Source organism: Piliocolobus tephrosceles, chromosome 16 (assembly GCF_002776525.5).
Source record: "Piliocolobus tephrosceles isolate RC106 chromosome 16, ASM277652v3, whole genome shotgun sequence".
Classification (NCBI taxonomy): Eukaryota; Metazoa; Chordata; class Mammalia; order Primates; family Cercopithecidae; genus Piliocolobus; species Piliocolobus tephrosceles.
Window position 1 is genome coordinate 24,573,862 of NC_045449.1, and position 15,394 is coordinate 24,589,255.

The 15,394-nt window shown below is 41.8% G+C and overlaps 1 protein-coding gene across 1 annotated transcript in view; it reads left to right on the forward strand.

The window, feature by feature from the left end:
• EFCAB5 (EF-hand calcium binding domain 5) overlaps positions 1-15,394 on the forward strand; it is a 175,050-nt gene that overhangs the window by 36,851 nt on the left and 122,805 nt on the right. The window contains exon 5 of the mRNA XM_023183936.1: positions 12,616-12,772. Coding sequence (XP_023039704.1) covers positions 12,616-12,772 — 157 coding nt within the window. The remainder of the gene's footprint in view (positions 1-12,615; positions 12,773-15,394) is intronic.

The following is a 15,394-nucleotide window of genomic DNA, read 5'->3' on the forward strand; positions in this document are numbered from 1 at the left end:
CTTACTACTAATAAAAATATTAAACAAGGCTTTACATTTATTTGCAAAAAATGACGAGCATTTTTTCATGTGTCTGTTGGCTGTACACATGTCTTCTTTTGAGAAATGTCTGTTCATATCCCTTGCCCACTTCTTGATCCAGGAGTGGACCCTGGTCTCATTAAAGCCAGATGGGGTCTTGTGGCGGTCTGTTAGGGATGTGATCCAGAGCTTTGGAGGCAGGGATTCAAGCTGGTAGGGATGAATATCCTGTGGCCGGCCGGAAAGTGTCCTTGCTGAACACTACCGGGACCTGCGAAGGAAGCCCTTCTACCCAGCCCTCCTTAGCTATGTGAGCTTCAGGCCTGTTGATGGCCATGGTCTGGGAAGGGTACAACGTGATCCATGCCTCGAGGGCCATGATAGGATACACTGACAGGGCTGAGGCTGACTCTGTGACCATATGCAGAGACTTCAGCGACGTCCACATCAGCAGGAATATCATTCACACCAGCTATTCAGGGTAAGGGGTCAGAAAGAGATCCAGCTGTGGTTTGAAAGCAGTGAGCTGGTGAACTAGCTCCCCTAGACAGGGGCCACTGCAGGAGCGTCTTCCCAGCCAGAGGGCTCAGGCTCCCCTTGGCCACCCCAGCCTTAGTCCACCAGCACCAACTACCTCTGTCACAGGAACCCAAGCCCACACTCCTACAAGTCTCTCCCAGACCACTTCCCTGTGCACATTCTGCCTCACCCCAGCCCAGTGATTTTTTTTTTGTTTTTTTGTTTTTTTGTTTTTTTGAGACGGAGTCTTGCTCTGTCGCCCAGGCTGGAGTGCAGTGGCTGGATCTCAGCTCACTGCAACCTCTGCCTCTCGGGTTCACGCCATTCTCCTGCCTCAGCCTCCCGAGTAGCTGGGACCACAGGCGCCGGCCACCTCGCCCGGCTAATTTTTTGTATTTTTAGTAGAGACGGGGTTTCACCGTGTTAGCCAGGATGGTCTCGATCTCCTGACCTCGTGATCCGCCCGTCTCGGCCTCCCAAAGTGCTGGGATTACAGGCTTGAGCCACCGCGCCCGGCCTACCCCAGCCCAGTGGACTTTGAGCCACAAACTTTACTTGCCTTTCTGTATCCTAGCCAGCACAAGATTGGGCCAAATCCTTTCTGCACCAAACTGCCAGACAATCTTTGGTGTGTCTTCAAAAGTGGATAGGGCAACCTCTCCTCCTGGAAAAGGGAAACATTAAAATTCGCTGTGCTGAGAAAAGAAATATATAATTTTAAAAATGAGTTAATATTGACAGTGGCATATTAAATATAATGTTTCAGGGTCTTTATCTAATTTCTTTGATATTTGCATTTCCTTTTTTTTTTTTTTTTTGAGACAGAGTCTCACTCTGTCACCTGTCACCCAGGCTAGAGTGCAGTGGCACGATCTCAGCTCACTGCAACCTCTGCCTCCTGGGTTCAAGCAATTCTCTGCCTCAGTCTCCTGAGTAGCTGGGATTACAGGTGCCCGCCACTAAACCCAGCTCATTTTTGTATTTTTCATAGAGACAGTGTTTCACCATCTTGGCCAGGCTGATCTTGAACTCCTGACCTCGTGATCCACCCGCCTCTGCCTCCCAAAGTGCTGGGATTACAGGAGTGAGCCATTACGCCCAGCCTGTATTTCCTTCTATCTTACACAAAAAATCTTGGTTCCTAATGATATTGACATAATTACTGATTTGTTTTATCCTGCAGTTTACATAAAAACTTCAAAATAGCCCAGCATGGTGGCTCAAGCCTGTAATCCCAGCACTTTGGGAGGCCGAGATGGGTGGACCACCTGAGGTCAGGAGTTCGAGACCACCCTGGCCAACATGGTGAAACCCCGTCTTACTAAAAATACAAAAATTAACTGGGTGTGGTGGCATGTGCCTGTAATCCCAGCTACTCAGGAGGCTGAGGCAGGAGAATTGCTTGAACCCAGAAGGCAGAGGTTGCAGTGAGCAGAGATTATACTACTGCACTGTAGCCTGGGTGACAGAGTGAAACTCTGTCTAAAAAAAAAAAAAAAAAAAGCTTCAAAATAATACCAACAAGCTTACTACTAATAAAAATATTAAACAAGGCTTTACATTTATTTGCAACTTTTTCGTCCTTAGAATATATCCTTGCCAGGTGCATTGAGTCACACCTGTAATTCCAGCATGTTGGGAGGACAATTTAAACATTGTTAAAAAAGTATTTAACAATTAGGCTGAGGCAGAAGAATCGCTTAAGCGTGGGAGGTGGAGGTTGCAGTGAGCCGAGCGCCACTGCACTCCAGCCTAGGCGACACAGCGAGACTCCGTCTCAAAAAAAAAAAAAAAAAAGAAAGAAATTCAGTTTAGCTTTGTGAAACTAAGACCACCAGAGCTTAAAAACACCTTCAAACAAACAAACAAACACTGAGTTTATTAACTTGCCAGGCAAAGGAATATATACCAGTGAAGACTTCACTGAATGGTTTGTGGAAGGGGGAAAATTCAGGGGCTTTTAATTGTTTTATAATAGCTATACTTATAAGAACTAAAAACTTATCACATTGTATAGGACAGAGTGAGTCCATAGGTCTGTACATAATTGATTAAAACAAGTCCCAGTTTTTAGTGGTCAAGAAAGAGTCTTCAGTTAGGTGTAGCAATGATCTGGTATACTGAGGTCACTCAAAGTTCATGGTCAGTTATCCACTTAAGCTGATTAGAACCAATTTTCAGAATAACAACCAAAAGTGATGACCTCAATTACTCTTGTAGTGGTTGGCAGACTCTTTGCAAAAGTAATGGAAGTAACTGGATCATCATCCAGCAGGCGAGCCCTTGCTCATTTCTTTGATGGTATTGTAGTGGAAGGGCTCCCAAGTTCAATAAAAGAGGGCAAGCCCCAGTGTTCAAGTACTTTTCAACTTTCTGCTTACATTCTGTTTTCTAATGGCCCGTTGGCCAAAGCATGTCACATGGCCAGAGGCAGACACAAGGAGTACAGGAAGAGACTCCACTTCTTCATGGAAGGAGCTGCAAAGTTATGTTGCATTCATAGAGACTTGCATACAGGAATGGGAAGAATTGATGACTATTTTTGCAATTTTACATAATGCAGTTTTTCTTGCCTTCTAGTCTGCTTATACTTAGAATGAATCTGCTTTTAGGTTATGTCTGCCCTGTACTGCCCAAATTAAGAGTTTTGGATCCTTTAGAATTCTCTGGATTAATGTAAACATCTTCATGAGATAATGCAGACTACAGAAGACAAATTTTATTAATTCCCTGAATGGGTGACACGATCAATTTAAAATCCATTTGGATTATATTTTGAGTCTCATGTACAGGGGCCCAGAAGCACAAAACTATATTTTGTGTCTAGTTATGGACATCAATAAACGGGAGGAAATGTCTGAGGTGAGACCTAAAGCATGTGGAGGATCTAGTCAGGCAAAGAGAGGGAGAAAAATATTTCAAGCACATGGGAAAATGACAGAAAACCAATTTTGTGAATTCATTTTTGTGTCACATGAGAATCTGGAGACACTCAGTACTTACCCTAAAATATCATTTACTTATCTGTTCTGCCATTGGACCCTAAGCTTTATAATGGCAGAATCCATAGTAGGTGCCCAATAAATATTTATGTAATGAATGAGTGAGTTGCTTAGTGAGTGAGTGCATGAATGAATAATTTAAAAGAGCTGGGTGAAAAACACAGATACAGAAGACAGAGCCACAGAGGAATGAAGACAGAAATTAAGAAGAATCCTAGCTAGAGATGAGGGGAAAAGAAAAAAGGAGCAGAGGATGAAACAGATAAATAGCAGAAGGGGAGACAAGCAGAAGAAGGAACTGGGAGTTCTGAGAGCTGAGCGGGTGTTGGTTAGTAATTGCATCAGAGAAACTTAGCACTCCTTTAAAATACTTATTAAGCCAAGGTGCGGTGGCTCACACCTGTAATCCCAGCACTTTGGGAGGCCAAGGTGGGCAGATCACGAGGTCAGGAGTTCGAGACCAGCCTAGCCAACATAGTGAAACTCTGTCTCTACTAAAAATATAAAAAATTAGCCAGGTGTGGTGGTGGGCACCTATAATCCCAGCTACTTGGGAGGCTGAGGCAGGAGAATTGCTTGAAACCAGAAGGCAGAGGTTGCAGTGAGTCGAGATTGTGCCACTGCACTCCAGCCTGGGCAAAAAGAGCGAAACTCTGCCTCAAAACAATAAATAAATAAATAAAAACAAAATACTAATCTTCCAGCAGTTCAGACCCAGCTCCTTCTGTACTATTAAACTGCCTGTCTGCTTTTATTTTCAAACTTCAAATTTCATTTTTGAACACTTGTTTTTCTAGAGAATTTTGAAGGCTTTATGTAGGCATAAGGTAATGACTTAGATTTTAGTAGTTTCTTTGGGTTATCAGATGTATCCAATTTACCAGTTCCCACTGAAAATCTTTTTGCATTTTAAAATATATCGGATTGTCTTAGTCTTTCTTCTCTGAAAGATGAAGACTTGCCTCCAACATTGTTGGGAAAAAACTGTACTTGAAACCAGCAACTATTTTTATTATTCTGAGCCATTCTATTTGATTTCAATCAAAACCAGTTTGGGGTTTTTGGAGTGCTAATAGGAGTAATGCACATAGGTACAATTAAAAGCACAGTTTTCCCCCATTCTCAACTTGGGTGATGCAGTTCTGGCTGCAAGGGTAACTCTTATGCTCATTACTTCAGCAGTGGCTGGCAAAGCATGTGGCTTTGGCTAGATAAAGGCAATTAGCCGAGATATACTCCTAGACAGATTTCTCAGAAGTTTGATCCAAGGCATCAGAATGACCTAAGATGCTTGTTATAAATGCATCTTCTAGGCTTCCACCCTAGACAGGAATGCCAAGACCAGCTCGGTCGTGGAGACCCTAACCCAGTGGCACCAGAGGAATTAAAGACACACACACAGAAATATAAAATGTGGAGTGGGAAATCAGGGGGCTGACAGTCTTCAGAGCTGAGAGCCTTGAACAGAGTTTTACCCACATATTTATTGACAGCAAGCCAATGATAAGCATTGTTTCTATAGATTATAGGTTAACTAAAGTGGGAAACAAAGGGATGGGCCGAAACAAAGGGATGGGCTGTGGCTAGTTACCTGCAGCAGGAGCATGTCCTTAAGGCACAGATCACTCATGCTATTGTTTGTGGTTTAGGAATGCCTTAGGTGGTTTTCCGCCCTGGGTGGGCCAGGTATTCCTTGCCCTCATTCTGGTAAACCCACAACCTTCAACGTGGGTGTCATGGCCATCACGAACATGTCACAATGCTGCAGAGATTTTGTTTATGGCCAGTTTGGGGGTCCTGTTCCCAAGATATTCCCCATTCTTGTTTTTGTAAGACGATAAAAGCAAAGACAGCTTTATCACAGTGAGCTACTTACTTCTTGCAGGAGTCGGAATCTGCATCTGCAGACTATACAAAGACAAACAACACAGATTAAAAGCACAATCATCATTGAAATCACAGAGCTTCCAAGTGTTTTTGTCCATTTTAATGGGTTAATAGCTGCTAATCCATCTGTGGCTCCTTCACGCACTCCAGTTCCTGGCATTAAGATCAGGTGTGCCTGGGATACTTTAAATATTTGTTATTTTAATTTTGCAATATCCAAAGACAAGTTTGTAGAGTGTCCTTCTAGATGCTTTTTATTCTTTCTCAAATTTTGATCTTATTAAGAGCCATTAATAGTTTCCACAAGTCCTTATGTTTAGCTCCTACAATGGGCCATATCATTTGAGGTTGAGGTGCCACTATACGGCCATGTTTCCAGATAATAGGAACTCTTGCCATATTTCTTACCATTTCTACAGTCTGACCATTTTGTTTAGACCAGTTGAACATAGTGTGGCCATGACGCAAACTGAGAGGTGCAATTCAAGCTAAACATCCCCTTAGGGGACCAATCAATAATGATTCCATACAAATCGTTGCACAGTACCTCTGCCTGTTCTGCAATGCAATCTTCCCAAACAAGTACATTCATTATCTCTGGCCAGGTCCAATTCTGTTTACAAATAGGTTTTTGAGGGTGGCATGCCTCAATTATAGGAGCAGATTCATTATAGTAAATACTGAGACCAGAAAGCATGTGTAACTGTGCCATAGAGTGATTACGTCCAGGCATTATTGCCAGCCAAGATTGATAAATATGCCCAATAAGTATAATTGTTCTCTGCATCAGCCCTTGTTGAAGGAATACTCATGGCAATGGTGATCACCACTATCATAGCTATCATTAAATTACTCATTGTGACTGGTTATCCTGCTTTCCTCAGGTTTTCTTCTGTCATCTGTGACAGCTTCTTGATCTGTCCCCAGGTAGGTGGTTGCTTTTGACAGTTAGGGTCCTCCTCAGTGTCAGTCTTGACATGTCTGCAACCGGTAGGTCTTTGGGATCTTCCCAAAACCTCTTTCTGGGCATCTGGCTCATAATAAGGCTTTAGATGTCTTGATGGCACCCAAATTGGCTATTGATTTGGTCCTGGAGAAACATAAGCATAACCTCTACCCCAAGTTATTATTTTACCTATTTTCCAACTTTTTGTTATCAGATCTCCCCACCAAACCAGTTGTTCTGCTTCTGTCTTTGCAGCTGGTTTCTGTAGATGCTGTTCAGTTGCTGATAGCATCTGGCCTTTAGGTAGGCTAAAAAAATTTAAAGTCAATAATGCTAGATTCAATTGCATCTGTGGTGTCCCATAGTCCCTATTTTCCCCCCTCTGCTTTTGCAATTGCTGTTTCAGGCAGAGATTCATTCTTTCCACTATGGCTTGTCCTTGAGAATTATATGGGATACCAGTAATGTGTTTAATATTCCATATAGAGAAAAATGTAGCTAGAGCTTGACTAGTATATACTGGGGCATTATCTGTTTTAATAGAAGCTGGAATGCCTGTACTGCAAAACACTGCAAAAGGTGATGTTTAACACAGGCAGAAGACTCTCCTGATTGGAATGTAGCCCAGAGGAGTGAGAAAAGGTGTCCACACATACATGTACATAAGCTAGTCTCCCAAATGAGGGAACGTGTGTGACATCCATTTGCCAAGAGAATTAGGTTCCAATCCTTGAGGATTAACTCCTCCTGTAAAAGATGAAGAATGCACCATTTGGCAAGTTGGGCATCGCTGGATAATAGCTTTAGCTTCTTTCCAGGTAATGCAGTATCTGTGTTTGAGACCAAAGGCATTAACATGGGTTAAATTGTGAAAGTGTCTAGCATTAGATATTGCAGTAACAACTAGTTGATCAGCCATTTGATTCCCTGCAGTTAAAGGTCCTGGAAGAGGTGTATAAGCCCTAATGTGAGTGATGTAAAAAGGGTGCATTCTACTCCTAACTGCTGCTTGCAGTTGGGTAAAGTCATCAGTTGTTCATCTGTATGAAATTGTAACTGAGCATTTTCAATTAATTGTGTGGAAAGGACCATGTATGAAGAATCAGAAATCACATTAATAGGCATATTAAAAGCAGGCAATACCTCAATTACAGCTACAAGCTCAGCTTTTTGAGCTGAGGTATAGGGAGTCTGGAAAACTTTACCTTTCGACCCCGAATAAGAAGCTTTACCATTACTAGACCCATCTGTAAAAACATTCTCAGCATCTTCAATTGGTTTAAGTTTAGTTATTTTAGGGAGAATCCAATTAGTTAATTTCAAAAATTGAAACAATTTGTGTTAGGAAAATGGTTATCAAGAATACTCACAAATTCAGCTAAATGGATTTGACAAGTAAGACACTATTTATAAAAGCTTACTGTATTCGCTGTATTTGTGCCTTTGTGAGAGGGACAATAACTTTCCCAGGATCATATCCGTGTAATTTAACAATCCGAGTTCTCCCATTTCCTATCATAGTAGTGATTTGATCCAAATAAGGAGTTAGAGTCCCTGAATCAGTATGTGGAAGAAAAAGCCACTCTATAAGATCTTGCTCTTGAATAATAACACCAGCAGGTGAATGCTGAGTTGAAAAAATTAGCAAATCTAGAGTCTTCTCTGAATCTATTCTATTTATTTGGGCCTTATGGACTTGCTTTACAATCGGCTGTAACTCTGCCTCAGCCTTCTTTGTTAATTGCCAAGGGCTAGTGAGACTAGGATCTCCTCTAAGGATAGAAAATAGATTACTTATGGCATAAGTAGGAATGCCTAGAGCAGGTCATACCCAATTAATGTCCCCTAGTAATTTTTGAAAGTCATTTAATGTTTTCAACTGATCCCTACATGTGGTTACTTTCTGTGACACTATTGTAGTGTCATTTACTAAGGTCCCCAAGTAGGAGTAAGTCTGAATTTTGTCAGGAGCTATAATTAAACTGGCACGAGAAATTAAGTTTTCCAAGTGATCATAACATTGGAGTAATATTTCTTGAGTAGGGGCAGCACAAAGTATATCGTCCATATAATGAATAATGTAACACTGTGAAAATTTTGTATGAGTAGGTTCAATTGCTTGCCCTACATACGTTTGGCAAATTGTTGGACTGTTCAACATGCCTTGTGGCAACACTTTCCAGTGAAAACGCTTAGCAGGCTGCAGGTTGTTTACCACAGGAATTGTAAATGCAAACTGTTCACAGTCTGGCTCAGCTAAGGGGATAGTAAAGAAACAGTCTTTTAAATCTATGACTATTAAAGGCCTATGTTTTGGAATCATAGCAGAAGAAGGCAGTCCTGGCTGCAATGTCCCCACAGGTTGTGTAACTGAATTAATGGCTCTTAAGTCAATGAACATTCTCTATTTACCTGATTTTTTCTTAATTATGAAAACTGGAGAATTCCAAGGGGAAAATGTTGGAGCTATGTGTCCTTTTTCTAATTGTTCAGTAACTAAGTCCTCCAAAGCCTCCAGTTTCTCTTTACTTAGTGGCCATTGTTCTATCCAAATTGGCTTATCTGTTAACCATTTTAAAGGTATAGGTTCTGGAGGCTTAACAATGGCCGCCACAAAAAAATGATATCCTAAACCTTGGTGGGAACTTTGTCTTTCCGCTTGAAGCAGTTCCTTCAAACCTTGCAAATTTTTTCCTAATTCTACACCAGGAACATACCCCATTTCATACACTGTATGTTGACTTTGAGGGCTATATAATTGCTCTGGAATTAGAACTTGTGCTTCCCATTGTTGTAATAAATCTCTCCCCCATAAATTTAGAAGTACAGAAGTTATAATTGATTGAATAGTCCCAGGTTGTCCATTGGGCCCTTCACAATGCAAAATATAACTACTTTGATATATTTCAGGGGCTTTACCAACTCCAACTATGTTAAATTGAGTGGGTTGAATTGACCATGTGGACAGCCAGTGCTGTAGAGAAATGATTGAAATGTCCACTCCTGTATCTACCAAACCTTTAAATTTATTTCCCTGAATAGTTATAGGACATTTATCAGTAATTTGATTCACCCAATAAGCTGCTTTGCCTTGTTTACTTGTGCTTCCAAATCCTCCTGTTCATTTAATTTCATTTTTCCCCATTTCCACATATGGCACAATCAGGAGCTGTGCTATACGCTCTCCTGGCTCTGGTTTCCAGGGAACAGAAGTAGACATAACAATTTGAATTTCCCCATTATAATCTGAATCAATGACTCCTGTATGTACTTGCAGTCCTTTTAAATTTTAAACTAGACCTGCCTAGAAGTAATCCTATTGTCCCCACTGGCAACATCTGACTGGAGACAGCAACCTTCTTTAACAGTCCCATTACAAAAGGAGAACCTGGTCCATATTGATTAATAGCTAGTTTAAATTCTTTGAGTTATTAAAAAGGAAAAGGCTCAAATGTAGCTATATCTCCCTGTTGATCTCAGGGGTATATCCTAACAGGGAACAAGGGAACTGCCAGGCCTCTAAATCACCCTCTCTTCTAGCTTGCTGAATTTCTGCCTGGATAGAACTGAGAGTGGTAGCTCAAGCCACTGCTCGAACAGTCAGTGAGGCAACTACTTTTTGCCCAGTGTCCTCCAGAAAAGAAACATCTAGAGGGTCAGGCCACTCTTTTTCTTCACAATAATGAGGGGGTGCAGAAGGATAGGAACAAACCTCTTCCTCCTTTGCTGCTTTAGCTTTAGCTGGCCAACACACCTGCTCTGTCACCTCTTCTGTTACCTCTTTTTTTTTTTTTTTGAGATGGAGTCTCTGTCTCCCAGGCTGGAGTGCAGTGGTGCGATCTCGGCTCACTGCAAGCTCCGCCTCCCAGGTTCATGCCATTCTCCTGCCTCAGCATCCCAAGTAGCTGGGGCTACAGGCACCCGCCACCACGCCCAGCTAATTTTTTGTATTTTTAGTAGAGGCAGGGTTTCACCATGTTAGCCAGGATGGTCTCGATCTCCTGACCTCGTGATCCGCCCACCTCGGCCTCCCAAAGTGCTGGGATTACAGGAGTGAGCCACTGCGCCTGGCCCTGTTACTTCTTTATACTTTCCTTCCTCCTCATCATCAGTGTGAAAAGGTTCCAAGGTGGAATGAACCAGGGCCCACACTTGTCCCATTGTTACCCTGATGCTTCCGAGCTCCCCTTCTTACTCACCACGGGGATTGCTTAAGAATGCTCAGGTGTCCTCCAGCTTAGTTCCATGTTCTTCAACTGTCACTCCGGCAACCCTTCAACCCGGGTTCCAGCCCCATGTATGGACGCCATTTGCCGAGACCAGCTCGGTCATGGAGACCCTAACCCAGTGGCGCTAGAGGAATTGAAGACACACACACACAGAAATATAGAGTGTGGAGTGGGAAATCAGGGGGCTGGCAGCCTTCAGAGCTGAGAGCCTGGAACAGAGTTTTACCCACATATTTATTGACAGCAAGTGAGTGACAAACATTGTTTCTATAGATTATAGATTAACTAAAATGGGAAACAAAGGGATGGGCTCTGGCTAGTTATCTGCAGCAGGAACATGTCCTTAAGGCACAGATCACTCATGCTATTGTTTGTGGCTTAGGAATGCCTTAAGTGGTTTTCTGCACTGGGTGGGCCAGGTTTCCTTGCCCTCATTCCGGTAAACCCACAACCTTCAGCGTGGGTGTCATGGCCATCATGAGCATGTCACAGTGCTGCAGAGATTTTGCTTATGGCCAGTTTTGGGGCCAGTTTATGGCCAGATTTGGGGACCTGTTCCCAACACCTGAAATCAATCCCTTCAGATGATTTCTGTGTCCAAGGAAGAGAGAAGCTCACTACCCTAAGGCCTTACTGCATCCAACCTTGTCTTTTCAGTATATGTAGCAGCTTCTAGAGCTGTTTTTTCTTCCTGTTTTTTAAGTTGTAAATCAATATCTTATAATTATATACATTTACAAGGTCAAAGTGATGTTATAATTTGTGAATACAATGTGAAATAATGAAATCAAACAAATTAGCATATCTATCACCTCAAATACATATCCTTTTTTTGTGGTGAGAACATTTGAAATTTACTCTCAGCAATTTTGAAATGTACAACAAAACTTATTCATCTTGTCTAAATGAGATTTTATACCCTTTGACAATCATCTCTCCATTTCCCCCATTCCCAGCCTCTGTAACCACCATTCTACTCTCTGTTTCTATGCGCTTGTTTGTTTTATATTGCACAAATAAGTGAGAACTTGTGGTATTTGTCTTTCTGTGCCTGTCTTTTTTCACTTAGCATAATGTTCTCCAATTCTATTCATGCTTTCAGAAATGACAGAATTTCCTTCTTTTTTAAGGCTGTATAGTATTTTATTGTAGTTATTTATTTTTATTAATATTATTTTTATTTATTTTATTGTTTATTTATTATTTATTATTATTTTTTTGAGACAGAGTCTTGTTCTGTCACCCAGGCTGGCACAATCTCGGCTTACTGCAAGTTCCGCCTCCTGGGTTCATGCCATTCTCCTGCCTCAGCCTCCTGAGTAGCTGGGACTACAGGCGCGTGCCACCACGCCCAGCTATTTTTTGTATTTTTTAGTAGAGATGGGGTTTCACCATGTTAGCCAGGATGGTCTCGATCTCCTGACCTCATGATCTGCCCACCTCAGCCTCCCAAAGTGCTGGGATTACAGGCGTGAGCCACCGTGCCTGGCCCCTCCATTGTATTTGTAAACAACATTTCCTCTATCCATTTGTCTGTTGGAGGACACTTAGGTTGGTTCTATCACTTGGCTATTGTGAGTAGTGCCACAGTGAACATGGAAGTGCAGCCATCTCTTTGACAAACTGATTTCAAATCTTTTTGGTAAATATGCCGACATGAGATTGCTGGATCATGTAGTGATTTTGTTTTCAGTTTTCTTAGGAACCTCCCTACCATTTTCAACAATGGTTGTACTAATTTACATTCCTACCAGTACTTCTTAAGTCTAGTATTTAGTTGGGTAAAATAAGGCCTACTTCTATAAAAAGTCAAATAGTAGAAAGTACTCTATGATTAATGCCAAATTCAATAAGTGCTTATGGAAGAAGGGTTCACTACAGGCCTGAATGAAAGATTTTATGGAGAAAAGACAGGCAAACATTTTCAAAGAGAGTCTGAATTCCTGTGTTCCAATCTGGATCAAATCCAAGGGTATTAACTCAACATGTTTTCTATATCTACATCCTGCAGAGTATCCAAGATGAAGGAGAATGTTAAACAGAATAGAAAACAAAGAGAAAGCATAGAAAAAATCAAAGTCAAGGTGGCCAACACACGGAAACAGGCTCTGCAGGAGCAATTCGATGAATGGATTCTAGACCCTAAAGGAATGATTCCTAAGACAGTGGTAAGAAAATTGGGAGTATATGTGAATGGTAGGTGGAGTAAGTGGTAAGAGGGCAATTGCTAGAATACTGAGTAGCATACTAGAAGCCTCCCTTGAAATTTTCAGTATTGCTGAGGTAAGTCTTGACCTGTCTGATCCATGAGATTGATTCCTTCAATTTCTCTTGAGCATTACATTAAAAAAAAAAATTCTAGCTAGATTTCTAAAATTTTGACTCTGGCTGAGGTTCCCAAACTCATCATTGTAAACCAACATATATTTCATTTGTTTGTTTTTTGTGTGTGTGTTTTTATGTGTGACTACTTCAGTGAGACCTGCAAGACTGTCTCTTAGCTCTAGAGAACAGCCATACTCTGAGAGTTAAATGCTTTCTCTTAAGTGTATATGGATTTGGAAATACTTTTTCATTAGATACAATGCTAAGAATATTTTCAGTTTAAAGTGAATGATTAAAAATAAATCAGGGAAGACAAGTCACAGACTGGGAGAAAATATTAGCAGAAGGCATATCTGGTTGGGTGTGGTGGCTCACACCTATAATCCCAGGACTTTTGGAGGCTGAGGTGGGAGGATTGCTTGAGGCCAGGAATTCGAGACCAGCCTAGCCAACATAGGGAGACCCTGTTTTGACAAAAAAATTTAAAAATTATCTAGGCTGTGGTTCCAGCTTCTCAGGTGGCTGAGGTGAGAGGATGGCTTGAGTCCAGGAGGTCGAAGCTGCACTGAGCCATGATCATGCCACTGCACTCCAGCCTGGGGAACAGAGAGAGACCCTGTCTCTTTTTTTTTTTTTTTTTTTTTTTTTTTTTGAGACGGAGTCTCGCTCTGTCGCCCAGGCTGGAGTGCAGTGGCCGGATCTCAGCTCACTGCAAGCTCCGCCTCCGGGGTTTACGCCATTCTCCTGCCTCAGCCTCCCGAGTAGCCGGGACTACAGGAGCCCGCCACCTCACCCGGCTAGTTTTTTTGTATTTTTTAGTAGAGACGGGGTTTCACCATGTTAGCCAGGATGGTCTCGATCTCCTGACCTCGTGATCCGCCCGTCTCGGCCTCCCAAAGTGCTGGGATTACAGGCTTGAGCCACCGCGCCCGGCCGACCCTGTCTCTTAAAAACAAAACAAAACAACAACAACAAAATGTATCTATATATGTGATATATATAGATCACATATATAGATATATATATCATGTATATATGTTACATATATATATCTGATAAATGACTGTTATCCAGAATATACAAAGAACTCTTAAAGGCTGAACAATAAGAAAACAAACAGCCTGGTTCACAAAAGAAAGTGTACATATGGCAAATCTTATTTGAAAGCATATGAAAAGATGCCAGACATCACATGTCATTAGGGAAATGCAAATTAAAACTTCAATGAGATACCACACACACCATTTAGAATGGTCAAAATCCAAAACACTGGCAACTTCAAATGCTGGTAAGGATGTGAAGCAGCAATAATTCTCATTCTTTGCTGATGGGAATGCAAAATGGTACAGACTCTTTGACAGACAGTTTGGCAGTTTCTTAAACATACTCTTAAAAGACAAATATTGAATTATTCCACTTATATGAGGTATCTAAAGTGGTCACATTCATAGAAACAGAATGTAGAATGGTGGTTGCCAGGGGCTTGGAGAAGGGGAAGGGGAGTTATTTAATTCAGGGGTCCCCAACCCCTTGTGGCCTGGTAGGAGGTGGGCTACATAGCAGGATGTGAGTGGCAGGCAAGCAAGCAAGGAAAGCTTCATCTGTATTTGCAGTCACTCCCCATCACTCTCATTACCACTTGAGCTCCACCTTCTGTCAAATCAGTGGCTGCATTAGATTCTCATAGGAGCACAATAGGAACCCTATTGTGAACTGTGTACGCGAGGATCTGGATTTCACGCTCCTTAAGAGAATCTAATGGCTGATGATCTGTCACTATTTTCCATCACCCCCAGATGGGACCATCTAGTTGCAGGAAAACTAGCTCAGGACTCCCACTGATTCTACATTGTGGTGAGCCGTATAATGGCTCATAATCTATAATGTAATAGTAATAGAAACAAAGTACACGATAAATGTAATACACTTGAATCATCCCAAAACCATCCTCCCCCAACCCCTGGGTCTTTGGAAAAAAATGTCTTCCACAAAACCAGTCCCTTGTGCCAAAAGCAATGGGGACTGCTGGTTTAATGGATAGAGAGTTTCAAGTTTGCAAAATGAAAAACTTCTGGCTGGGCACAGTAGCTCATGCTTATAATCCCAGCATTCTGGAAGCTGAGGCAGGAGGATTGCTTGAACCCAGGAGATCAAGACCAGCCTGGGCAATATAGTGGGACCCTGTCTCTACAAAAAATTTTAAAAATTAGCTGGACATGATGGCATACGCCTATAGTCCCAGCTACTTGGGGGCTGAGGCAGGAGATAACTTGAGTCCTGAAGTTTGAGCCTGCAGTGAGCTATGATGGTGCCACTGCACTCCAGCCTGGGTAACAGAGACCCTGTCTATAAAAAGAGACAGAGAGAGAGAGAGAGAGAGAAAGAGAGAGAGAGAGAGAGAGAGAAAGAGAGAAAGAAAAAGAAAGAAAGAAAGAAAGAAAGAAAGAAAGAAAGAAAGAAAGAAA